This window comes from Episyrphus balteatus, chromosome 1 (assembly GCF_945859705.1).
Source record: "Episyrphus balteatus chromosome 1, idEpiBalt1.1, whole genome shotgun sequence".
Taxonomy (NCBI): Eukaryota; Metazoa; Arthropoda; class Insecta; order Diptera; family Syrphidae; genus Episyrphus; species Episyrphus balteatus.
Genome location: NC_079134.1, coordinates 172,399,307 through 172,426,090, shown reverse-complemented (window position 1 = coordinate 172,426,090; position 26,784 = coordinate 172,399,307). Strand labels below are relative to the sequence as shown.

Genomic DNA, 26,784 nt, shown 5'->3' with positions numbered 1-26,784 from the left:
ATTCACACGCGATTTTTTTGACAAATTGAAGTTTCTTCTACACTGAGGGAAAATTCGCCATTAAATAACGTGAAATTAATGAAAACCACATTGATTTAACTATTATTCGGAATGATTTTGCATTGAAGATAAACATTTTAAGATCACCGTAGAAAAAAGGTTAGTTTTTGATGTTTTCGTATCTTAAAGTCACATAAATCAAAGTAGTTCATCTTTGAAACAACGACGTTTCAACTTCAATTTATTTTTTCCCTCAGTGTAGTATTTTGGGGAAAAAAAAATTAAATTCAACTTGGAATACAAACCTTGGCCAACGGGAGTAAAACGCAACCACCTAGTTGCCTAGGCTGACACGACTTTTTAAATTTGAAATTGAATCAGACATCAATGCGTTTATGCACTATGAACCTTTGGACTTATTCTGAATTTTTTTTATTCGACAATGGATCAAATCTAACCTCCTACCATTGAATAATTATATATAGAAGTGACACCGATAGTTTCTAGCGCCACACAATTTTATTTTTTTTTGGCAATCAAATGTACTAAAAAATCCCCAGAGAGAATGGAGCTTGTCTTAGAAAATAATGTTTCCAAAAATTTGTTTTAAAAAAAAGGAAATTTCACTAATACACACATAAAGAAACAAATATCAAATAAATCGTATCGACACGTCGACATTCTATAATAGAAAAAAAATAAGGAAATTTTACTAATACATACAAAACTACACAAATATCAAACAAAAATATTAAAAAGTTAGTTGACATTATAAATGTATCCATAGTAACTCGAAACTAAAAACAAGAATTTTTTTTATTAACGACGAGAATTTGAACAAAATTAAATATTATTGTTGTATATCCTAGGCACGTTATAGCTTATAGGGCATACAAGTTACCCTTATTTCAATAGTCCTATTAGCGTAGGTGACAAGGTGATTGCTCTTTACTTTTGCTCTCTGAGTTCGTATCCCCACAGAGATTGCTATTTTTTTATATTATATTTTTTTTTTGCAATATTATGAAAAGCGTAACAATTAGTGCCATTTTTTGCTGAATCGAAACTTAAGCATTTAAATCCTTACGTGACAGTTCACGCCGAAGAAAAAGTAGAGCATAAAAGTTTATGTTCAAAATAAATTATTTAAGGTTCGTTTCAGCAAATGGCCCTTAAAGAAAAAAAGAAAAGCGTTTAGAAAAACTCAAATTAATATTGTAAGAGGTAAGAGCTCAAACCAATAAGTCGACTTGGCTCAAACTATTTGTTTATTTGTGATTCCAAGGAGGAGAAATTGAAATTTTTTAACGGTACCAACTAGAGATGCTGAGAATTATGATTCGGCCGAATACCGAACATTCGACCACGCTTATACATTTACTTACTATTAGGCTAACCTACACCTGATAACTTCGTATTGTATTACAATACTTTGAAATATGTATTGAAATATGTACCTACCTACTTTGAAATAATGTGTAATATGGCCATATTGTATGAACTTGATCCTTACCTGCTCTTGCATTATGCGGTTTAAGAAAATAGTAAGTATATGTAGGGTTGCCAGATATATTTTGACGAAACTAGTAATCGAGATGTAAAATCCCGGACTTTCCCGGACAAATAAGGACACAAAAAAGAGTACAAAACTAGGACAAAAGGAATGCATAGTTTTATAAAAACAAAAAAAAGCTTAACAATCTTTTCAAAATTTAACTAAAAATCACATTTTTAACCCTTGTTCCCGTAGCATTTTTTTCTTATTTTTTTTTTCACAAAAAAAAAAAAATAAAAGTAAAAATTTTAGCTAATATTACAAAAGTTGGAATTTAGTTACAGTAAAAAAAAAATTTTAAATTCCATTAAAATCCAATTGCTCAAAATTTTAAACGATTTAGAGCCAATTTTTCAATCTTCTAATAAACAGTCAGTTAACTGTTCGACGAATAAAGTTATTAGGCTCATAAACAATCAGATAAAAACATTGAATTTTTCAATCAAGAATAATTTATTCTACAGAATAACAAAAAAAATTGTCAAATTCAAAAATATTTAAAATTAAACGTCATTTTTATTCATGATTGTTTTTGTTTGTATTTTTTTCAAAATTCTTTCAAAACAGCTTTGACAACTGACACAATATTTTTGCTGAGATTATTCCTTAGAATTATTTTTTTCGCCTCTGAAAGAAGCAGATAGTTTTATTCTAACTATTGAAAAATAGGCCCTTAGTTAAATGCTAATAGAATTTTTAGTAAGTTACTATTTAAGTTAAGAAATGGTCTTTTTGACTTAGCAAATTACTTAAGCGGCCTTATATTTTTCTTAATCGTTTAAAATTTTGCACCTTGAGTCTTACAATAAGGTACCTACTGTAATAAATAATAAAATTTAAATAAATTATTAAAATAAATTTTTGTTGGTCAGAGAATTCACTAACCATTAGGTACCTCATACGCACATTTTTGAGTTTTGATTATATTGGAACAGAACACAAAAAAGAATTTAGCAGATAATAGACCAAAATAAAAACGCCTCGCTTTTAATAAACTCGATTCATTTTTTGAATAAGGAATGAATTAAGAGAAGCATACAAAAAGTGAGATTTTTAAAGGCTTCAAAAGAGTACAATCCCGGACAATTGATAGAAACTATCCCGGACGTCCCCCACACAGCCAAAAAAGAGTACATGTCCGGGAAAACCCGGACGCATGGCAACCCTAAGTATATGCCACAGTTCATGTGGACAACATTGGCCTAGATGTTATTACAAAAAGCACCCTAATCAAAATTAAATAAACACTTGCGCTCCATAACTGAAGAAAATCTTCTTGTCGTTAATAAAAACAAAAAACAAAATCCTTTCAAATATACATAAGAATCAAACATTCAAAAATAAATCTTCAATTCAAAATATTACAAAAATTAAAAATAAATTCAATTTGAATATTACAGAAACAAAAATAAACAAACACACTACTAACACAAAACAAAACTAACACAAATACACCAAAAATGAATAATATTGTAGTTGTGGTTACTTAGTAACCAAAAGTCCTTTTCAGGAATTTTTCGGCTATCAAATACACGATCCTAAAACGATTGTGGCGCCACTCCTGTAACGATTGTGGCGCCATCCCTCAAACAAAGCGGTTGTTTTTTCCGATGTCACTTCTATATATAATTATTCAATGCTTCTACTTTGAGTCGTCTATGTAAAAATGTAATCGAGAAGCCTTTGCAAAAATTTAGATTTTTTAAATTGTACAAAATTCCACATAGAACAACTTTTTTTTACAATCCGATAGTACATATTGATTAAAACCTTAAGAGCTGTTAAGGACCTTAATTCAAGATTTTTTTCCAATAATGACGTCATTTATCGGGGATTAAAAAAAACGTTACATTAGCATACTCTTTATTTCTGGAAAAATACTAGCCTTTTTAACTACATTTAAACTATGTTGATAACTTATTTCAGTTCTTAGATATCCAATATCTAAGGTTTTTCATCATTCTTAAAAAAATTGTTTTTATCCCTTTTTTTGAAGTCACCCCCTAAAAATGTATCCAAAATTAGTTTTTTCCCTTTAAATTATAGTTATTACGATCAGATCCATATGCAAGTTTATAATGTATATTATTTGCCGTTGTACTAGAACTGCTTTTTATGAAAGGTTCTTGGAAGTATTTTCTGTGGAACGGCTTGTTAAATACTCCTTAATTTTGTTTCAATTTTTATTTGTTATATATTTTGATTTCTTATTTCAACTATGACGACATACTTGATGTCCATTATTACTACCCCATGCTGTATGTTGAGCGTCTGCACCGAATGAACTTATATTGATAGGTTTCACCTATTGACCGTAGTTTTTTTCTCAATTTAAAATGGAGCTTTTATTTAATCAGAAATCTTCGCAAATACATTCTGAAAGGTATCAATTGTAAATTTATATTTAAATGTATGATCTGGACATGATTTACCTACTGCTCCATTCTTTTCTATATAAATTTAGGAATATCGCATTTTTACTCAACACCATAAGCTGCAGAAATCAAAAACCTGTAAATATAATCATAATCATTATTCAATTCGTAGTTTTTCAAACTTCATTTTGAAAATACTCTGTGAATATTTGGTATTTACTCAAAAACTGTCATACAAAATAATAATTTTATAAAAGAATTTACTTTCCTGTTAAAAAATGACAAGAAGGCGTATATTTAATTTGAAGTAGCAACAATGTATTTCTCGAAAAATCATATTCGGATCACGCATTTACATTTTGTATACTTTGTTGAGTTCAATTTATTTCACATGGTTATGTTAATTAATGCTGGCAAAGAATCACTACCATGTGTAAGATTTTCTTTTGTCGGTGGGCTAATCGATTTAATATTATTCATCTTTTTTTTTTACACGAATATTTATTAATCAATTATTATTAATTTAATTAGGAACTGGCACTTTGCCAAATAACAGCCCATTTGGAGCAGACAAAATCAACGAAGACTCAATATCAAAATTATATTAATCATCAATACCAATTTTTCAATATAACCTCACACAATTTTTATCATCGAAATAATAGTTTTCCATTATTTTAATAACAAATTTGATAATATTCTAATCAATAATTTTAATTCGTCTGTATTATGATTGTCATGTGAATTTTCTTTTATGAGTTTGTGACTTGCATATAAAAAGCATGAGCATAACTTAAATATTGCTCTATTACGTGTGGGTGGGCGACATGGCATTCCTACTGGCTACTGCTATAAAATTTTGGAAAAACAATTATTGCTAATATTTTAATTGACACGTTTTTTTGTCTGATGACGAAATTCTATGAACTTTGATTAAAGCGATAGAATATTAATTATTTAATATCACGAATTTAAGCTGTTGGATATGTATTATAATTTGTAATTATCAACTCAAAGCAATAAGGATTTTATTTGAGAATTATACTACAGACATTTCGGAGTCATCAGAATTTGATGTTTTTGATGATGAATATTTTAAGAGAATTATTAAAATCCTCTTTATATTAAATCTTGTGATAAAAGATACTAAACTATGCAACGGATTTAACTCTTGGCTTTATTTTCGGATAGTTATTTTTAATAATTTGTGGCAAAATATTTCATAAGTAGCAAGGGAGCAAGGCCTAGTGACTAACAACTCTCAACAATTCTTGAGTGGATGTTATCGAGTAGAGATGCACTTTTTAAAGACAGTGATACTTTTCGAGGCCCAATTTTAGAGGTCAATTTCTTCCAAGCAGTACCTTTTAAAATTTTTTTTACGTGGTAGAGGCTGAAATACGAACGCAGACCATTTTTTCGGATAAGGCCTTTAAATTGACACTTCCAACACTGATTTCATTTAATTAGAAATAATGAATATCATTTTTTAAAGTCAAGGAAATGGCTTTTAAGTGGCCAATATCACGGTGTAACACTCAAAATATACGCGGGCGGAGACCTATCAGGTTTTGTAGAGCTAGTCGCACTGAATACGAAACGGTATTTGAAAATCCCCTAACACCCCCAAAATCTGGAGTTACGGGCATAAAACGGTTTTTTGGACCTTCACCCATAGATTCGACAATTCTAGCTTCGACAATTTTTTACCCATTTTCGATTTTTTTACAGTTTCTGATAGAAGATAAATATACCTTTTCAACAATGTATAAAACATGTAACTCGGTTAAACGACTTAGAATTTATAAGCTGTCAAAGTTCAAAAATTCCATTTTTTTCGTCATTTGCCCAACTTCGGCATCAATTTAAAGTATATGTTTTCAAAACAACATGCTATTTAAAAAATAAATTCATAAACTATATCTATTTTCCAATCAATCGAGGTATTTTTTATGAAAATCACTCCAAAATTGGCTTAGAAAAAAAAATTTTTCGATCTCAACCCAGATACAGAATTTCGAACTTTTAGATATAGAACAAAAATGTTGTTTCGGCACGTAGTAGGATAACCTGGGCGCCAGGATTTGATAACGGGTTTTTGTAGAGGAGCTCAATACAAACATTTTTTTCTTTGAAAGGGGGGTCTATCTCCCCCCGTTTAGGTGGGAGAGGCATTTTTCTAAAAAAAAATTATCAAAATAAAAAAAAATTATTAAAAAACAACGGCAACACTTACAGTAATAAATGATACCATTTCCGAAAGGAAAAATTGTACATTTGATTCTAATTTTTAAATCAATATAACATAACCAATAGTTTTTGAAATAATCGATTTCAAAAATAAAAATTGGCGAAAAAAAATTTTTTTAAACTCATTTTATACAATTTTTGTCCAGACTGTGAATTTTAGTAAACAAATTTCTTACACAGAAAACTGCCTCAATTGATTCCTTATCGAACAGTGAAAACTATATGTTTCTATGTCTTCTAGTTTTCGAGAAAATAGAAAAATAAAAACAAATAAAAACAAAAAATATTTTGAAAAAAGAAAAATCTGATAAAATAATTTTTCAATTTTCTCAAAAACTAGAAGACATAGAAACATATAGTTTTCACTGTTCGATAAGGAATCAATTGAGGCAGTTTTCTGTGTAAGAAATTTGTTTACTAAAATTCACAGTCTGGACAAAAATTGTATAAAATGAGTTTAAAAAAATTTTTTTTCGCCAATTTTTATTTTTGAAATCGATTATTTCAAAAACTATTGGTTATGTTATATTGATTTAAAAATTAGAATCAAATGTACAATTTTTCCTTTCGGAAATGGTATCATTTATTACTGTAAGTGTTGCCGTTGTTTTTTAATAATTTTTTTTTATTTTGATAATTTTTTTTTAGAAAAATGCCTCTCCCACCTAAACGGGGGGAGATAGACCCCCCTTTCAAAGAAAAAAATGTTTGTATTGAGCTCCTCTACAAAAACCCGTTATCAAATCCTGGCGCCCAGGTTATCCTACTACGTGCCGAAACAACATTTTTGTTCTATATCTAAAAGTTCGAAATTCTGTATCTGGGTTGAGATCGAAAAATTTTTTTTTCTAAGCCAATTTTGGAGTGATTTTCATAAAAAATACCTCGATTGATTGGAAAATAGATATAGTTTATGAATTTATTTTTTAAATAGCATGTTGTTTTGAAAACATATACTTTAAATTGATGCCGAAGTTGGGCAAATGACGAAAAAAATGGAATTTTTGAACTTTGACAGCTTATAAATTCTAAGTCGTTTAACCGAGTTACATGTTTTATACATTGTTGAAAAGGTATATTTATCTTCTATCAGAAACTGTAAAAAAATCGAAAATGGGTAAAAAATTGTCGAAGCTAGAATTTTTTCAATGGGTGAAGGTGCAAAAAACCGTTTTTTGCCCGTAACTCCAGATTTTGGGGGTGTTAGGGGATTTTTAAATACCGTTTCGTAATCAGTGCGACTAGCTCTACAAAACCTGATAGGTCTCCGCCCGCGTATATTTTGAAACCTCATTTTTGTAACACCGTGTATTTAACACCCAAAGTGGCACTTCCTTTGATAATATTGAAAATATCGATAAAGAAACGTATCTACAAATTTCGATTTTGTTTAGGTTGTGTTCCTATTTTTGCTAATTAATTTAACGAAATTGATGACCGATACAAATTCAATTGAAATTTTATTTAGAAACAATTTCATAGAATTCCAGACAAAATAAATGATTATCTGTTGCATCAACCTTGATATACAACTTGTGTGGTTGAGTAATACTTTTTTTCAGTAAAAATAATAATAAACAAGACGCTTTTGAGAGATGAATTTTTTAAAGATCTAAACAGTTTGTTTGAAGATCTTGTAAACAGAGTGTTTTTATCATCATTTAAAAAAAAACATTAGATAAATACAACTGAAAGAATGTAGCTACAGATAAATAAAAAAAAACCGAATAAGATGTTTGTGGTTGCAAAAACAACAAATATTTTTTTATTTAGTTTAAAATGATTTGGTCTTCAGATTTTTGTCTAAAATGCATTTAAAATAATCAACTAGTTTATTTTCTAGAATCTTGTTTTTTGTTTCAATTTTCTACTCAGTTTTTTTTTTTTTTGTATAATAAATTTTACATTTAAGATGATTTTGGGTGCAATAATTCGAGTTGATTCATTCAATTTATAACAAAACAAAAACACCATAAAGAAATAAGTGTTTTTATTTTTTTATTTTCTTATGTTACTATTCTGTGTGTTCTACTTTTGCGAGCACGTTCAATAATATAACTTACCAGTGTTACACAAACAATACAATTTTCGTGACATTTTAACAAAAGCTGATAAGTATATTTGGTAAATTTATTAAACCTACTTTAGCACAAAAATTTTCTGATACACGTAAAGCAAATATTTTTATTGAATTTTTGCATCGCGTTTTTCGTATTTACAGCAAAACGCACTCATTAAATTATTGTAAAAAGTAAAATTTGTTTTGTCGTTGGATGCTGGAAATATTGAAACAAAAATTGATTTAGTTTCAAAAAAACTATTGAGCCTTTTTTATGTTTGTTACCTCAGAACTTTTGACAGGGTTAACCGATTTTAATGATTTTTGTATTTGAAAGTTAATGCTTCCAGTGTGATCCCATTTGAATTTCAATGGTCATTTCTGACAATGGCATCCATAAGAAAAAAGTCGGTTTTGTTTTTTGTTATAAATATATTACTAATAATTTTTATTTTTAACTTTTGTCAGTTTTGTTTGTCTGGTGAAGAAATTTTTGACAAAATTTGAAACAAACAAAAAAACAGTTAATTTGCAAAATTATGTCATTTAAGCTGCAGTCAAAAAGGCTTTTAGCCAATTAGTAACGGTGGCGAGGTTTATTCAATGTTTGAACTTAAATTGTGTTGTGATATACCGCTGCACCACGTTAGCATCACTTTTTTTTCGCCGCACCACATCCACACCATTATCAGAAATTTCTATTGCGCCGCATAACTGCTGCACCATGATCAAACATTCCTAAAGCGCAGTATTTTTTTTTTTATTTTTCAATCCAAAATATTGTATCATGGTGCAGCGAATTTTTCATACAAAATGAAATGGTGCGGACGTGGTGCAGTCGTTGTGCGGCGGTGGTGCGGTGGTGGAGCAGCTTTGGTGCAGCGGTCAAGATTTTTTGAATTTTTTCTTTTAAAATTCAATTTCTATTTTTACTCGGGTTGCCTTGAAAATTTTATTGAAAATGATAATTATTATTTTTATTCTTTATGAAATATCTCTTGAATATTCTTTGAACTTTTCAATATTTACTCAATTCTAGCCATGGTGCATTCTGCTATCTCACCAGGGAAAATTTCCCTGTTGACGTAATATTCACCCTTCATTAACAAAGTCAATTTATCGTATTATGATCTATTGTAAATATTTGATATCCCAATGGATTAATTTATTTAATTAAGGTTAATTTCCATCTGCTACAGCAGCTGTTATTGTTATTTTTTTAATTCTTCACGTGAAAAATGTGATCTCACAGTAAAAGTTGGTATCGACTTTATGGACTTGTAAATTCTTGCTTTTTTGTTTTATTATCTGGAACTATAAGTTTATCCCTATATGCGTACCTATTTTCATAATTTACCTACTTTATCAAATATAGCTTAATGTAACATATGCCTTTTGTTTAGATTATTTAACAGTTTGCACGATTTTAAAATGATAGAATCTACAATCATACATATATAGGAGGGTACAAAACCTATTAAAGTTGAAGTAGCGAGATAAGATTACAATTATTGTTTACTTTAGGTATACTGGGGGTGTTTTCAAGTTGGGTGCTTCATACTAGTTTATTTAGTGTTAATTTTATGCATTTTAGTTTTTTTTATTTAATTACACTGGTCAACAAGGTTTTTGTTACAGACACCAAGATATACTTTTCTATAGGTTTTTTGGGTGCTGAGCTTGAATCCGAAGTCAGAAAAATTCTACCACATCACGTTTTTGAGATAATCCCGTTAGAAAATCGAAAATGCCGCTTTTTTACCAGTTTTCGAGATTTTTTCTTAGCATTTGGTTATTTGTTTTAAATAAATTTGTAACGGTTTCTAATAGAACTAAATCTTGTCTTTCAAAATCCGTTTGAATCTTTTAAAAATCTCTTATCTTCTTTGAGAAATCTGAAATTGAAATCAACGTGTTTGGTATATCTCATGTTTATTTACTTTTAATTGCGAATCTCGAAAAGTTCTTTGCCAATCGCTTTCAAATTTTGACACAACGTTCCATTTAGAATCTTGCAAGTTTTTAAATTTGCGAAGGTGGTTAATAGCAGTGAAATACATCAAAGCGTGACCGTGTCAGATACTTATACTAAATAATTACTAGTGAGAAAAATATAATTTTTTTCTTGTTAAAAACAAGATAAGAACTTACTGGAATGTAAATGAAACGTTGTGTCAAAATTTGAAAGCGATTGGCAAAGAACATTTTGAGATATACTATTAAAAGCAAATAAATATGAGATATACCAAACACGTTGATTTCAATTTCAGATTTCTCAAAGAAGATAAGAGATTTTTAAAAGATTCAAACGGATTTTGAAAGACAAGATTTAGTTCTATTATAAACCGTTACAAATTTATTTAAAACAAATAACCAAAAGCTAAGAAAAAATCTCGAAAACTGGTAAAAAAGCGGCATTTTCGATTTTCTAACGGGATTATCTCAAATACGTGATGTGGTAGAATTTTTTTGACTTCGGATTTGAGCTCAGCACACCAAAATCCTATAGAAAAGTATACCTTGGTTTCTGTAACAAAAAAAAAGTTTAATTTTGTTGACCAGTGTTATCAGGGATGTGTTAAGTATTTGGATTGTTTTGTATTAGTATCAGATCGGGTAAGAGTTATAAAGTCTTTGGGAATTCGATAAAGATAAACAACACGTGGCTCTAGACAAACCACGTTCGAAGAAGGGTGCTCGTATGCCAGCTAACCTAAGAAAGCAATACTTTCTCACGACAGTACCTAAAAGATCATAAGAACAAAGTGGCATATGACTACAATTATGAACATTAGGGCGTTCGTTATTTAAGGGTTTTTTCGAGAATCAAGTTCATAAGTGGAAAAACTATTTCAAAATAATAAAAACAAAAAGATGGCGCCCACGATGGTTAAATTTTGAAATAGGTAAAAGGTTTTTTTGGAAATGGTATTAAATGTAGCCAGAACCTCATCAAAATCCTAAAAATTACCTCATAAGTCAACATATAACTATACAACAACTACACATCCCTATCTCCTCGAGTAGAAGATCAATGTGTTATTTGTAGTACTAGATCTACTCATGAGTAAACCACCACCTCTAATGGGACGGGGCTATTTAACCATCGTGGGGCGCCATCTAGCGACAAAATAAAAATCTTAAAAAAATGTGCGATTTTGATTATTATTATTTTGAAATAGTTTTTCCATTTAGGATCTTGATTTTCGGAAAACCTTTAAATAACGAACGACCGATAACGATTATTTATTTTCGGTACGGCTATCCCCGACTTGGAAAAATTGGGGTCCTCAAAGACTGAAGTAAAAACCAGGTGCCTCCTGTGTCCTGTCTTATTAAAATAGACCAAAAAAAAAAAAAAACGGGAAGTTAGTTTGCATTTGTTTAACAGAAAGGAAGGTTTTGCCAACCCTCGTCTGCAAAAAACGCTAAAATGGAAGTAAACCTAAAATTGATGACAGGAATTCTCCTCTACTTATTCATGATTTTGCTACAATAAGCAAGTGTGAACTATATGGCATGTAGAATAATACAGTGTGACGCGTCGTTACGGTTATTTTGTTCGCCATTTTTTGTTTTCTTTTAACTTTAGGGATACCCCAGGGTAGTTAAGTAGGTCCTCTTTTGTTTATATTTCCTTATCATTTAAGTGGGTTGAAAAGATTTTAACTTTCCAATATCAATCTAAGACTAACATTTATACAGATTAACAAATTTGGTTTTTTGTTTCATTAGATCAACTCATATAAATTGTTTTCCTTTTTTTCCAGGACAAGAAAATTCCCATGATGATTCCGACGAAAGCAACTGCAGCGAATATGGCCTCTCTGTGTCAACAGTTAAGCGATTCCTCAAAGATCATCCGGAATTTCTTGAAAAACACATTATGCACGATGTTGAGCTGGAGCAATTGGAACGCTGGATGATTCGTCGAACACAACGTGCTCGCAAAACAACACAATCTCTGGGTCGAAATGGTCGCAAAACAAGCTTATCGCGATGGAAATTCTGTGTGCATGCTGACAAACGTCAAATGCTTCAGGATCTCACACAATCTCTCCAGCTTCGACCGACTAAAGCTCATGTTCTCTTCGAATTGGCCAGTTGTATATCATCAGCTGTTAATGCCGACGGATTTACTCTCTACATAGCTGAATCGGGTGACCCGGAAAATATGTCCGTGTACATGGGACAAAATTCAACATCAGGGACCAATAAAATGCAAAAAGTCAAACCGGAACAAGGAAGTTATTTATTGCATGTAGCAAAGACCAAAGAAGCTATTCGATTGTCAAAGGGAATTCCAGATGCAAGATTTCCCGATGGTATTCCGAAGAATGTAAGTTTGTGTCTTCAAAACTTTGATTTCCATTGAACTGATTGAGATTTCGTTTTAGAGTGATATTGGTCATGTGCTTTGTCAAGCTATAGGTCAACCTGATGGTCAACTTATAGCCGTGGTAGAACTTTATAGACGCGAAGAAGGCTTTCCATTCCACGAAGAAGACGAAGAGATATCTTGCAGCTATTTGGTGTGGGGTGGCATTGCTTTGCATTATGCCCATCTCTTCATGAATATGAGCAAGCAGCGGAAATTGAATGAATTCCTATTGGCAGTTGTCAAGTAAGTCGAATAGGACAAAACTTCCAATATTTCCACTAAAGTGATATCGAAGTTTAAAATGTCAAATCGAAGCCTTCTCAAATGTCAAAATACTGAAATACTGGAACTATTGGAATTCGATAGAAAAAATGTTGAAACATGTCAAAAATGTGCTATCGATATGAAATTGACTTCCAATAAACTAAACTTTTTACAAAACTTCCAATATTTCCAGTAAAGTGATATCGAAGTTTCACATAGAAGCCTTTTAAAACGTCAAAATACTGGAATACCGGAAATATTGGAATTCGATAGAAGAAACTGTCGAAACAAGTCAAAAATTTTCTATCGATATATCTTCAAATATTTCCAGTAAAGTGATATCGAAGTTTTAAATGTCGCATTGGGCACGTTCAAGAAATATTATGAATTAGACATTTAGTCAACGTCAGTTTTTGAACGGGTTTTTGGGTAGATGTGTTAATCGAGTTAGAGAGATTTTCTTGCCTAACTTTTCAGCCAATTTTCCAATAAAATTGGCCAAATTAGAAGCATTTTTTTACAGCTATTAATAGCCCGGATCTTAACTAAATATTTAGTCCCTAAATCTTCTCAACATACCCTTTAAAACGTGACGTTTCCTCCTTAAACGTACTGTAATGGAAAAACTGGGAATATTGGAATTATGACTAATGGAATTCCATAGATATCGAAAATATGCTACCGATATGAATTCACTTATGGAATTCGACAGAAATCGAAAATATGCTATCGATATGAATTCGACTACCAATTAACTAAACTTTTTTACATTTTTAGGTCAATTTTCCAGGACATGGTCAGTATGGACATGCTAGTCACAAAAATTATGAATTTCGCCCAACGCCTTGTCGATGCCGATCGAGCATCGTTGTTTCTAGTTGATTCAAAAAGTAAAGAACTCTATGCGACCATCTTTGATGTTGGCAACGATAAAGGAAAAGCGAATGGTCAAAGTACAGAAGACCACAACAAAAAGCCCGACGAAATTCGTTTTCCCATCGGGACTGGAATTGCAGGAATTGTTGCCCTAACTGGAGAGATTCTTAACATTCAAGATGTGTACTCGGATCCTCGTTTTAATCGTTCTGTAGATCAAAAAACTGGTTACAAAACCGAAACCATCCTTTGCATGCCAATTTTCATTCGTGGAGCTGTCATTGGTGTCGTCCAAATGGTGAATAAGCATTCGGGCTGTTTTACTAAAGAAGATGAAGAAGCTTTCGAAATGTTTGCCGTTTACTGTGGATTGGCTTTGCATCATGCTAAATTATATGATAAAATCCGTCGATCGGAACAAAAGTATAAAGTGGCCCTGGAGGTCTTAAGTTATCACAATACCAGCACCGATGAAGAAGTACAGAAATTTCTCACCGACACTAGTCCCGAAATTGCACCTGATATTGACGATTACTACTTCAATCCGTTTGCCTTCGATGATATGGAAAAGATCGGATTGTCAGCGCATATGTTTATCGATCTTTTCGGATTGAGACGATTCGATAAAACTAGTTTGATTAAGTTCACCCTAACAATTAAGAAGAACTACCGCAGAGTGCCATACCATAATTGGAGTCATGGATTCTCAGTGGCGAATACCATCTATTCGCTGGTGAAGAAGACATCAGATGTATTTCGACCAATAGAGGTAACCCTCCGTTCATTTTTGCTTCTATAAAGAATTACAGATGCTAATGTTGCTTCTGTAAAGCTTTATAAAAGTAAATTTTTTAGTTGGCAATTTTGACGTTTTGAAGTTATACTTCTTTTGCGACGTTCTTGTCAGAGTGAAAATATGCTTTTTGACAGATGTCAAAATGACATTTATCTACATAACTCAGTGAGCATCGAATTGTTTAAAGGCATGTTCACACTAGTACGAATCTCTGCGAAAAAGAAGTAAAGCTTCAATTACGTGTTAATGAGTGAAAACAGACCCTTATTTTTATATATGTTTTTACTAACTCCTTTTCTTGAACAGTGCCTAGCTCTTTATATTGGATCCTTGTGTCATGATCTGGATCATCGTGGGAAGAATAATAAATTTATGCTCGATACAGAATCTCCTTTAGCTGGCATTTACAGTACATCGACCATGGAGCATCATCATTTCAACCAAACTGTCACAATTCTACAACAGGTACACTGACGCTCGATGCCCCTTTATTCCCCAACTTATAACCTATTTTTCTTTTCCAGGATGGTCATAATATATTTGCTAAACTGTCAAGTTCCGAATACAAACAAGTATTGGGCTTGATAAAACATTGCATTTTAGCTACAGACCTTGCTCTTTTCTTCCCCTACAAAACCAAACTACAAAATCTCATCGAAGAAGAAAAATTCACATGGAGTAATCATGAACATCGTTTATTGATACAAGCCATTGCAATGACAGCTAGCGATCTGTCAGCATCGGCTAAACCATGGGAAGTTCAAGAGAAAACGGTTAAGGTTATATTTGAAGAATTTTACGATCAAGGTGATGCGGAACGTGCGGCTGGCCGCATTCCAATTCCAATGATGGATCGAAATCAACCCGAAGAGCAGGCTAATTCACAAGTTGGTTTTCTGATGGGCATATGTATTCCATGTTATTCACTGCTATATCGATTGATACCCGAATCGAAACCTTTGCTCGATATGTGTCAAAAGAATTTGGAAAGATGGCAAAAGATTGCTCAGGAAGTGAGAGAGCAACAGAAAAAGCAGTAAAATGAGAAAGAGAGAGAGGGTAGATTAATGATTTTTTTTTTAAATATGATAAATTACTTAAATAATATTATTATGTCTTATATCAGCACAATAAAAATAGTTTAACATAATGTATGTTTATATGAATGTTTTTTTAAGGTACAGTCCCTTGCCATATTAATAGGGACAAGCGAAAAATAGAATAAATCTTTTTTGGTTTATGTTGCTCAACTGTTTAGTTTTTGTCGTAGGACCTCACACACTTGAAAAAAAGTATAAAAAAATCATAAAACGGTTATATCGCAAGTATTCTTAAAAACGATCAAAAAAATATTTAAATTTTCCTCTTGGCAATTAGTTTATGGTTTATTTTTTTTTTTTTAAGTTTATTCCGTTAAATATTAACCTTACATACTCGTAGGCACAATTTCTATTTAGACTGCAGCTCGAGATAGAGACGCAGACAGACAATACATCGGGATGTACAAAACGCTCTCATTGAGATTTCTTTATGAGCTTGACTATATAATGGAAATAATAATACGTATTCAAATTCACATACAAAGTAATTTAACTTATTTTTTATTTTTTTTGTTTATTCAACATACTCCAAGAAAACATCAATAAACTTACTTAAAACTAAAAATCATTTCATCAATGCACTAATTGCATTTTATTCAGTTCGATTTATTGGCTGCTTCCAATTTACGTCCTCTTTTTTCCATTATCCAAAAATATACTGGCGGACACAAAACTCTCACATAATAAGCAAGTATGCCAGGAATTTGTGATAAGATAACATCTTTTTCTTCCCGAAGTAATGCTACAAGAATATCTTTAGCCATTTTATCAGGACAAGTACCAGTCGCAGTGGTATCATCCATTTCTTTAAAAATAAAGAAAAATAAATAAATAAAAGATACAATTTTGTAAAAATAAACTATTTTAACCAACTTCCATATGATTGTCCAGTTCCAGTTAGCGCATTCATTGATAACTTTGTTCGAATATAACCGGGACTAACAGTTGTCACTTGCAGGCCTTTGTGAGCGACTTCAGCTCGCAAAGAATCAGAAAATGCTTGCAAAGCATGTTTCGACGCGGAATACGATGAACGATAGGGAAGTGCGAATTTACCCTGCACACTACTCACAAACACAATGTGGCCCTCTTTCCGTTTGACCATAGACGGAAGCACGGCTAAATAGTTGAGGAATTCGTTTATTTATTTAAGATTCCAAAATGGATTTGATATTAAACCAAAACAAAGGGAATTGGAGAATAAATCAAAATAGTAAACAAAAGCTGTGTAATCAAAGATTTCGTAATTTTAGTTTAAAGAAAGATATCGCATTATCCACACGTAGCCCAGTAATTTTTTTCATTTTTAACCCCACTATGTGGAAAAATCCTAGTGGGCTGAATTATACATCTTTATTAAGGCGTTGTTATGAAGATGTGAAAAATTGATATGACATTGATATCGTGCCTTAAAAAGTTAAAAGGGTCAAAAGGTTTTTCTGTAAAATCAACCGTTTCGGGAGTAGAGCGCAGAGAAGGTGACTAAAAAATATTGGCCGTGGTCTGGCTGAAGTTATAAGAAGAAAGAAAACAGAAAACTAAAATAATAAAAATAAATTAATTACACTGTGTTACAAAATAAAAATCATGCCAATTATTTTGGAAGTGACCTAGCAGAGGTTGTAGGTATTACTGAGAACATCATATTTCATCACTTGAAATTTTTCACAGACCCTCAAAATTTCAAGTTATCGTCGAAAAACCGAAAAATGACTGAGTAAAAAATCGTTGAAATGTTTAAACATTGAAAAACGGTTTTTTGACGATAACTTGAAATTTTGAGGGTTTATGAAAAGTTTCAAGTGACGAAGTATTATGTACTCAGTAATAACTACAACCCCTGCTAGGTCACTTCCAAAATAAATGGCGTGATTTTTTTTTTTGTATCACAGTGTAATATTTGTTTATGTTTTGTGGACTTTATGATAAAATTCAATGTAAAAAGTTTTTATGACCTGTAGTCCAAAATGCGTTTCACCCACGTTTGGCTGGGTGAAAAAGTGGGGTGGTTTTCAAAAAATCGTGTTTTTTTTACGATTTCTGTCAAAAGTACACCTCTTATCGAAATAAGTTATATGCAAAAGTTGTAGATAGTAAAAGTGTCTACAACTTTTACTCAAATAATTCTTTTATATAACCTCAAAAATATTGAGAAAAATGAAAAAATATCTACCATTTTTTTTATTTCTATCTTTTACAAAAATGGTTGGATTTGAAGAAAACTTGGTTAAAAATTATTTTGCTATGTTTTCTCTCTACTTTGAAAGCTTTTTGAGCAAAAAGTTAATTTTTGGATTTTTGACGAATTTAGTTTAGAAAAATGCATTACCGAAAAAAAATCTTGATTTTCGAAAAGTTTGGAATGCAGTTATTTAGATTAAAAACTTTAATTTAAGATTATGTAGAAAACTATACTTTTGTTTTAGAAAATATTGAGAAAAATTGAAAAAAAAAAACGATTTCAAAGATTGATTTTTCCGTAAATGACAGTAATATTAGCGAGAAATATTTTTCCATAAAAACCAATATATACTTATCCAATGGCCTTTGACCTTCTTAATTTGAATCTAGCATTATAATAACTCTAACTTGCAAAGTTTTCGAGATATTGAATTTTGAACTTCCCAAAACACTATTTCTGTGATGTTTTGGCATGGCAATATCTCAAAAACGTGATGTGATAGAACTTTTCTGACTTGGGATCGAGCTCAGAGCACAAAAAACCATTAGAAAAATATAATTTGATTTCTATAAAAAAAAAACTTTTCGACTAGTAAAATCGAACATTGCATTCGACTTTTTTTCTGTGAAAAATTGATTTTTGTGACCTTTTGACCCTTATAACTGCCGGCACGATATCAATGTTGATTTTTAACATCTTCATAACAACGCCGCAATAAAGTAGGTAGTATACGAAAATTCAGCCCACTAGGAATTTTTAAAACCTAAAATTACTGGACTAGATCTTCTTTCAAACAAAAGAAATAAAATGAATCAATATTTAGTGCTATCAGTAATTAAACATTCTTATCATCTACCAAAAACTAACCTTTGGTCAGTGCTACAGCTCCAAAATAATTAACCAGCATAACCTTAACATCGACATCGATGGCTGAACTCATGACATCCGACCTAACGCTGATCCCGCCATTGTTAATCAAAATATCAATTTTGCTATGAATTTTAAGAATTTTATCAACAACACCTTGCAAAGTGTTTAGTTCGGATAAGTCTAATGGCATCACGACTGGTGGATAAGTGACATCATTCTGAGTTATAAAAGTTAGTTAGTTAAATGGACTTTGGAACTAATATACGACAAAAATTGACGACTTACGGATTCGGAATTGAGTAACGCCTTCCGGACTCTCTCCAATTCATCTTGCCGACGAGCTGCAAGAACCACCTTGCACCCGGCACGATAGAAGACATGAGCTAGAGCTTCACCTAGCCCAGAACTAGCCCCTGTTATTACCACAACCTAAAAGGAACCCAATTTTTATTTTTGCCCAGCTTTGAGAAGATGACAAAACCATACCTTTCCTGGTAAGCAATTTCTGTATTTGTTCTCTCTAGCGCGTTTCATTAAATTGAAAACAATCAATGGCAATGCAATTGGCATACAGATTGTAGCCATCATCCAGTAGAGAATCTTCCATTCGTTACGTTCGGCCAGAGTACTTAAATCGGGTGTCATGTTTGGTTTTTTTGATTTACGCTTTTTAAATTTTTCAATTAATTTTTTTGTTAAACTTTGTTTTTGCATGGAAACGATTCAAAAAAGATTTTAAAAAATCATAAAGGGAGTAGGTACCTTCTATGTCGTTCAAGTCGTCGTCTAATCGTCTCTCTATCAGTTAAAATATTTTATCAGCTGTTTAGTTGTTGGTTTTTGGGGTGACAGTTAAAGAGAGAATATAGAATTTTATTTGAGTGAACGAAAAGCAATGGCGGAATGGTGGAATTCTATGTTTCAGACTGGAATATGAAGGTGTGCGCAGTTTTTAATGAATGCATTCAGTTTTTGTATTCAGATTTGGGATCAACCCATTGAATTTAGCTCAATTTAGTACAAGACCATTTGCATCGAATCGTGAATACCCCTACTGTTTTATTTTTTTTATTCTGAATGTTGTTAAAAGCATCACAGTTATTTTTTTAGCAATGGTTCAAGGTTTATATTAGGGGTATTCACGATCCGGTGTAACAAAAAAGTGTAAAAATGCAAAATTTTGTTTTCTACTACTACAACTACAATAGACAAATTTTGCACCATTGTATTTTATTTTTGCAATAGGGTTGGGGTATAGCAAAAGTGTAAAAGTGTAAAAAAATTTTATTCTGTATATTTGGTTGTTTTATTTTAAGAAAATGTTACACTTTTGCACTTTTACAACAATACAAGACCATTTGCATCGAATCGTGAATGGGGTATTTATGGGGTTTTAGGGGTTATTATGTAGATGTAGAAAAAGCCACATTCATGCTTGAACCGAAGTTGACCCGCAGCTAATCCGCCGAAATCGGTGTGTTAAATTCCTGAACCACGTTTGTACAACTGGCACTAATACTATGCTTCCACCTACGCTAAATCCGAGATTTAGCTAAGTAGATTTAGCTTAAATCTCGAGATTTATTCTAAATCTCGGTTTGAGGGTAGCTGAAAATCTTGGTAAGAAACATAAAGTGAAAAAAGTACAAAAAAGTTTCTAATTTTTCAAATAATTTATATTTTTAAATGTCAAATCAATAAATTTTGTTATTGTTATTTTGCCTTTGTGTTTCGATATAGTTCTAGCTTTATGCCGACTTTTCACGAGTCGATTTTAACCGCACGATATGTCGGTTGACTAGGATTTTTCTATGGGGATTAGGTGTGTTTTTTATAACCACCGGGCTTAGCTGATTAAAAAAAACGCCTCGGGGCTTAGCGAGAATTCTCCGGGCTAAACAACTAAGCCCGACGGGCTAAGCGGTGTTGTTGTATTTAACATGTAAATTGCTTAGCCCAGACTGCGTTTTTTTTTGTCCAGTTAAGACCGGTTGTAAAAAAAAAACACACCTAATGATGCAGAAAGTTTTTTTTTTGGTAAAAAAAAAACAATTTTGTTAGTTTTTTCCTAACTCAAATAGCGCTTAAAAGAAATACAAATATTTTACTTTTGTAAATTTCCCACTTTTTCACTTTTAAGGTCATTGTAGGTAGTAAGCTATTACATGAAGCCTCAAGAGGAGCGGCTCTTTTCAAACGTAATGAGTGCAAAAGAGAAAAAAGATGAAACAAAAAATTATCCGACCAGAGCGGCGTGGGTCGGATTTCTGAGACTCTTTTTTGACGTTTCTTTTTCCACTTTTTCTTTTTTCAACATTCCCTCTCATTTCTTTTTGCTTCTTGGTGCGACACAACAACAATAAATTTTAAATCAAAAGAGAAATGTCAAATTTGAGTCCTGACAGAATGATTATCAAAAGAAAATTAGAAAAGAGTCAAGACTCTTGAGGCTTGGTGTAATAGCTGACTTATGGCTTAAAACATGAGGTAGACCATTGACCTACTATATATGGACTGCTAGTCGTTTGACTTTTCCATACAAAAATTGAAAAAAAATGATTCCACATCTTTCTAGCCCTACTAGCGGTATAACCTTAGACGGCGAAAAGAGGAAACTTTTAGTTAATGACATCTGTCGTTAAAAGGCAGTGCTTTCTCTGTTTTTCTATATTTGTTCCTTTCGCACTTCGTCAAAAATGTTGCACTTATTCTCCGCTTTTTTTTAGGGCGCTAGTATCGCGAAGAAACAAGTGGAACCAACCTGAATATGCTTCTAGCAGTCCATGTATATTAAGTCAATGTGTTTTAGGCAGTACCCAAACAGACCTAATATCACGCTTCAGGGCGTCGCACAGTGCGTTGACTAGTGGACAAAAATAAAAAAAACAAAAATGCAATATTGATCTTCTAAGCTATGGAGCTGGTCAAGCATATGTTAAATTACTGTTTTTGGCTGTTTTTAATTTTGTTTTGCTCATTTTGGGGGATTAGCGGGACTTTCAAAAGCACTGAAAAAAATTTTAATCATTTTGATAGCTCGAGATTTTATTTTTGTGCATTTTCATTTGGTTCGTGTAAGAAAAGTACCAAAGTTTTATTTTTTTTTATTTGTGAATAATAATCATGGATACATTGAGAACTTGTATGAGTAGTTATATTTAATTTTTTAAATAAATTTGAATTTTAGTGAATTATCGAAAAAAGTTCTTTTTTAAGGCATAAAATTTCATCTAAATTAAGCCTACAAAGTTGTAGTAACAAATTGTAGCACAATGATTTATGGCATTATCTTGTGTTGTTATTGTTCTTTGAGAACACGTTTAGTTTCATTGCTAACTTTTGCTAACCTTCAAAATATTTGACTTTTTGTAAGCCAAAGTCGGACCAGAAAAAATTAACGACTTTTTGAAAGGTGGATTTGTTTTGGCAAAAAAAGGGGAGAAGATGAAGACATTGAAATTATTTTGAATTAGTTAAGTACTAGCAACTGCCACATTAAATGTTTTACGAAAAAAATTGATAAATTTCGACATAATTCTTGATCCGAGGGGGAAGAAATGCATAAAAAATTGCTTTTTAGAGCTTTTTTCCATTTTGGATATGTTTATAAATTAATTTTAGCAAAGTATAGCAACATTTTTAGTGTCGTTACACTGTATTAATATTTTACTTTGTTGAAATGTAAAGTTTTCATGCTAATTTTTGCTATCCATAAAAATTTTCAACATTGCTAGGACAAGGTCAAATCTTTAAAAAATTCAAAAATTTATAAAAATGTATTTTTTTTATAAAAAATCACGAATTGAATATGTTAATAATTATTCTGTATGAATTGAAGATAAACAAATGTTCCATACAATTTAAAAATGATCTAAAATACAAATTAAGTTTTTTGACTCAAACCTCGATGATGGGAACAATGTTCATGTTTTCTTCGAGAAGCATCATGAAGCTAATCCTAAAAATAAACTTACTCTTCCTGATAGCATTTTAACCTCTTGATGAAGGGGAACTAGTCGTGGAAGACACAAACACTACATTTAAAAGTGTCGTCAAAGACGAAAAAAGGAAAATTTGCAAGCGTTTAGCCTTTAGCCACTAAAGTGGGCGTGGCAGAGGGCGGAGAGGGTCAAAACTATTTTATATTTTTTTAACTCATCTAGATAATCAAATTTCCTAAATTTGGTGCAAATAGTGCAAACCGTTTTTAAGGTATAAACAATCATATACAAAAGTGGGCGTGGCAGGGGGCGTGAAAACTTCGTCAATTTTTTAGAATTTCTCTTTATTACATCTACAACAATTTTTCTTTGCCAAATCTATTCCTTTTTATAAAATTGATTTTTGTCCACCATCTCCATACAATCGCCACACTGTGCGTCGCTTCGTTGCGTTACGTTGAGAAATCCTCAAAGCGCGCTTCTGTCACTTTGACTTTGAACAGCTGATTGCAACATAAAATCTGCTGTCAAATAAAAAAAACACACTCACTCACAAAATTATTGGGCCAAGTCTTTATCTTGATTTAATTGTGGAAAAATGAAAAAGGATATTAATGTGTTTTAAAAATGCATAGAAATTTGTTTATTCTTTAATCCTATATTTATAAAAACAAAACCAATCAAAAAATATATTGTTTTTAACAATAAAACTCAGTCTAAAACATCATTAAATTTTTTTTGTTTTTAATACGTAAATTGTTTTGATTTAAAATATCTCGATGTCGTTTTTTTGTGCAAAATCTATATAGAGAAATTAAAAAACACACATAGTTTTGCAATAATTTTTTTTTTTTTATTCACATTTGGCGCAATAATAATGTGGGTGACTGTAACTATGTCTGTTAAATGTCAGAAAGCGAGCAAAAGTTCAGTCTGGTTGAACTTTTGCTCGCTTTCTTACGTTTCCTTACGTTTGTCAAAAAAAGCGTACGTAAGAAAAGCGTCATTGTGTGAGGATACACAGATTTCCTATAGTTGAACTTTTCGCAGTTGTCAAAATCGACGGCAAAGCGTGATTGTGTTTCAGCTTTTATAGGTAGGGGACATTTTTTTTAACAATTTGAAAAACGTCATTCGAAAGATAATAAAAAAAATAGGGGTGTGTTATGGATTTTCTTTTGTCTCTGCGTTTCGAAATATGAATTTTTGAAAAACACCTTAAAAAGGGAAATTTAAAGGACTATATTTGCAAATCAAATGCAAATCAATTCTGTGTATACAATTTTGAAATAAAAGTTAAATAAAGTTCCATTTTTCAACACGTTCTTTCAGAGCAGAAATAGGATTTAAGTAGTGAAGAATATTATTGATTTGGATACATTTTTTGATTTAAATTTCTTTAAATCCAAAATGTAGTTTTTAAACTAGTGAATATGGTCCTTATAAACATTTCTATACTCATTTTCACAAAGAACAAATTGAGCTAGCTAAAGAAAAATGTTTTAAATTTTCTTAAAACAAATGCAAGTTTAAAATTAACTGGCTACTGAAAAACTAAAAGAACTGCCACTTTTTACAGAAATATTAACTATTTCATCATAAGATGAAATTCTTAATATGTAATCACTTTTACCACATTGTAAATATTCTTTTCCGAAATTTCTTACAATCAAACATTACTGAACACATCCCAAAAATACCAGTTATTTGAGCAACTCCAAAAACCAAATCCACTCATCATCTTTTCCATTTTTTATTTCCAACTTTCCCATACACATGAAAAAAAGAAGAACAATAAAAAGAAAAACACCAAAAGAAAGCAGCAGAAAAGAAACAGCCACAACACTTTCGCGCACTACCACCACACAAAGTGGGGTTAGAAAAAAAAAATAAATCGCAAAAAAAAAGAAGAAAAAAAAACGACACTCAATCGAGATCGACGTGAAAAAAGGCAAAAAAAACTCTCATCAAAAAAGCAAAAAAAAAGAATTTTTTTTTTTTAGATTTCAATTGTCAAAGGGTTCCTCCATCCTCCATACATATATCCGAAATCCATTGTTCCAATCCCGTGAAATTCTCTTTACATTATTTTACGAATCGGACGTCGTCGTCGTTGTCGTCGTTCTTCTTACATTTTTACAACACACTTTTTTTTCCTTCTTCTTTTTTGTGTGTGCAAAAGCGTGTGAATCTTCTCTTTTTTTATTTTGTTGGTTGGTATTTTTATATGTCACATTCTTAAAGGCTACCAATAAAAGTTGATCCAATCGAATATTCTCTCCATTCTCTTCTTTTCTACCTTCCAAAAGGGACAACCTCAGAAACAAAAACGTCGTCTTAAAAAAAGTTTTTTTGGAGAAAATTATGTCAGCACCACCCTCGAAGCAATTATCAGCAAATGCTCCCGAGTTTATACCACGAGGATATACGCTCAATATTATTCATAACATAACAAATAATTTAGCTCCTCCTCAACCAGGTCCAGGTAATAACTTTCCCCAACAACAACAGCAGCAGCACCAGCATCATCCCCAACAACAACACCACCATCATCATCAGCAGCAGCCACACCATCATCATCACCATCAACAGCAGCAGCATCATCACCATAACCATGGCCAGGCAGCTGCAATGAGAGATTTACCTCATCAAATGAATTCCATGAGACTGAGCAACAACGCGGCTCCTTCTGTACAAGAACGTCTGCAGGTTAATCGCGGCGGCGGCGGCAATCCTCAACAGCAGCACTACCAGCAGCAACCCCATCCTCAGCCTCATCACTACAACAACATGCACAACCAACAGTTCCCTGGTCGTGGAGGTGGCGGTGGCGGCGGAGGCGGCGGTGGCTACAACAAGCATCATCAGCAGCAACAACATTACAACAACTCGCAGCAACAACAGCATCGTTATGCCAATGGAGGAGGAAGCGGCGGCCAACACCCGCAACCGCGTCATTCTAGTCAACACTCTAGCAATTCAAATGCCAACTCGAACGCCGCCAACAACATGAACAACCAGCAACAGTCGCAGCAGCCACAACAACAAAACTCTACCAACACCACCACGGCAACCGGAACGCCTGCAAGCTCCGATCCCAACCAACAAACCGAGGAGGAAACATTCGCCGTCAACTACGTCGAATCTCTAATCAACTGCCTCAACGAGAATCCCGGCTCATTTGACTCTATCACCGCCAGTGCTCTGACCGTCTTCGAGGGTTTCGGCACCAACGAATACATCCTTAGCAATGCCATGGAGATGATCTTTAATCGCTCCATTGAGGAGCAAAACTTCCGCTACATGGGAGCCAAGCTATACGGCCTGCTCGATTTGATTGATCTTAGGGAGGATAGTTCCTTCCGCGTGTTACTCAATTTGAAACTCGAATACCATCGCAATGAGATTCTCAAGTACATGCAAAATGAACAATCTAAAGTTCGTGGAACAACTTTATTCCTTGCTGAATTGTACATGCAACTGCGCAACGATGGCAATCGTATCAAAGACATCGCACAAAACATTGTCTTCTCTATAAACCAACTCTTGCGGAAGACAACTCCCGAGAATATGAAATGCATTTGTTTGACCTTAAAGCTTGCTGGATACGATCTTGAGTTTGATTGTCAGGCTGATATGAAAGTCATTATGCAAAATCTGACCTCTGTTAATGCCTTGGATGTTAGTACCAGTCGGATTCTGGAAAACGTGCTCAACCTGCAGAAGAACAAGTGGGGTAGAATGTCGGAGCCGCCAGCAGCTGTTATTCAGCCATTTAACAATGCCAATAGTGTTCGTCTGAGTGACGATCCTGTGTTCTATGGTCCCGATGGCCAGATATTGACCGAGGAAGAGAGCAACTTTTTGGTAGCCAATTTAGCTGCTAGCGATGGATTAGAGGGATCCGATTCGGATTTGGAAGTTGATCCGGAAATGGATGCTGAAACGAGGAAGGCTTATAAGGCGTTCTTGAAGCAGCAGGATCTACAGCATCATTTGTAGGAATAATAATATGCAGCTGAGTTGTAGTTGTTTATTAATTTCCCTCGCGCGCAGCAATGTTGAAACCGTACATTTATATACTATACATATACATTATATATATATATATTTTTTTTTTTATTATATATTTTTT

The 26,784-nt window shown here is 32.4% G+C and overlaps 3 protein-coding genes across 6 annotated transcripts in view; 2 read left to right on the top strand and 1 right to left on the bottom strand.

The window, feature by feature from the left end:
* LOC129920883 (probable 3',5'-cyclic phosphodiesterase pde-5) overlaps positions 1-15,706 on the top strand; it is a 37,980-nt gene extending 22,274 nt beyond the window's left edge. For all 3 annotated transcript variants that reach the window (XM_056002490.1, XM_056002413.1, XM_056002573.1), the window contains 5 exons: positions 12,010-12,578; positions 12,637-12,863; positions 13,662-14,529; positions 14,863-15,021; positions 15,081-15,706. In XM_056002490.1, the coding sequence (XP_055858465.1) occupies positions 12,010-12,578; positions 12,637-12,863; positions 13,662-14,529; positions 14,863-15,021; positions 15,081-15,596 (2,339 nt within the window). In that variant the 3' untranslated portion in view covers positions 15,597-15,706. The remainder of the gene's footprint in view (positions 1-12,009; positions 12,579-12,636; positions 12,864-13,661; positions 14,530-14,862; positions 15,022-15,080) is intronic.
* Positions 15,707-16,122: 416 nt separating this feature from the next.
* LOC129905472 (dehydrogenase/reductase SDR family protein 7-like) lies at positions 16,123-19,584 on the bottom strand. Of its 2 annotated transcripts, XM_055981054.1 has the most exons (6): positions 19,471-19,584; positions 19,195-19,374; positions 18,994-19,137; positions 18,706-18,925; positions 16,530-16,775; positions 16,123-16,461 (listed from the first exon to the last, which is right to left on the bottom strand). In XM_055981054.1, exons 2-6 carry the CDS (start codon positions 19,351-19,353, stop codon positions 16,253-16,255), a joined length of 978 nt encoding a protein of 325 aa, XP_055837029.1. In that variant the 5' UTR covers positions 19,354-19,374; positions 19,471-19,584; the 3' UTR covers positions 16,123-16,252. The 2 variants fall into 2 exon arrangements, with proteins under 2 accessions (XP_055837029.1, XP_055836950.1); XM_055980975.1 differs by having other exon boundaries at positions 19,195-19,538.
* Positions 19,585-24,466: 4,882 nt separating this feature from the next.
* Positions 24,467-26,784, top strand: LOC129921345 (protein no-on-transient A-like). The gene is made up of 2 exons (XM_056003177.1): positions 24,467-24,862; positions 24,959-26,784. Exon 2 carries the CDS (start codon positions 25,014-25,016, stop codon positions 26,649-26,651), a length of 1,638 nt encoding a protein of 545 aa, XP_055859152.1. The 5' UTR covers positions 24,467-24,862; positions 24,959-25,013; the 3' UTR covers positions 26,652-26,784.

Coding starts and splice junctions, on each gene's coding strand:
- LOC129905472 (XM_055980975.1), bottom strand. CDS start 19,422: ATGCAAAAACAAAGTTTAACAAAAAAATTAATTGAAAAATTTAAAAAG. Junction 19,138..19,194: donor GAAATTGCTTACCAGGAAAG/GTATGGTTTTGT, acceptor GGTTCCTTTTAG/GTTGTGGTAATAACAGGGGC. Junction 16,776..18,705: donor AGCTGTAGCACTGACCAAAG/GTTAGTTTTTGG, acceptor TCAACTATTTAG/CCGTGCTTCCGTCTATGGTC.
- LOC129921345 (XM_056003177.1), top strand. CDS start 25,014: ATGTCAGCACCACCCTCGAAGCAATTATCAGCAAATGCTCCCGAGTTT.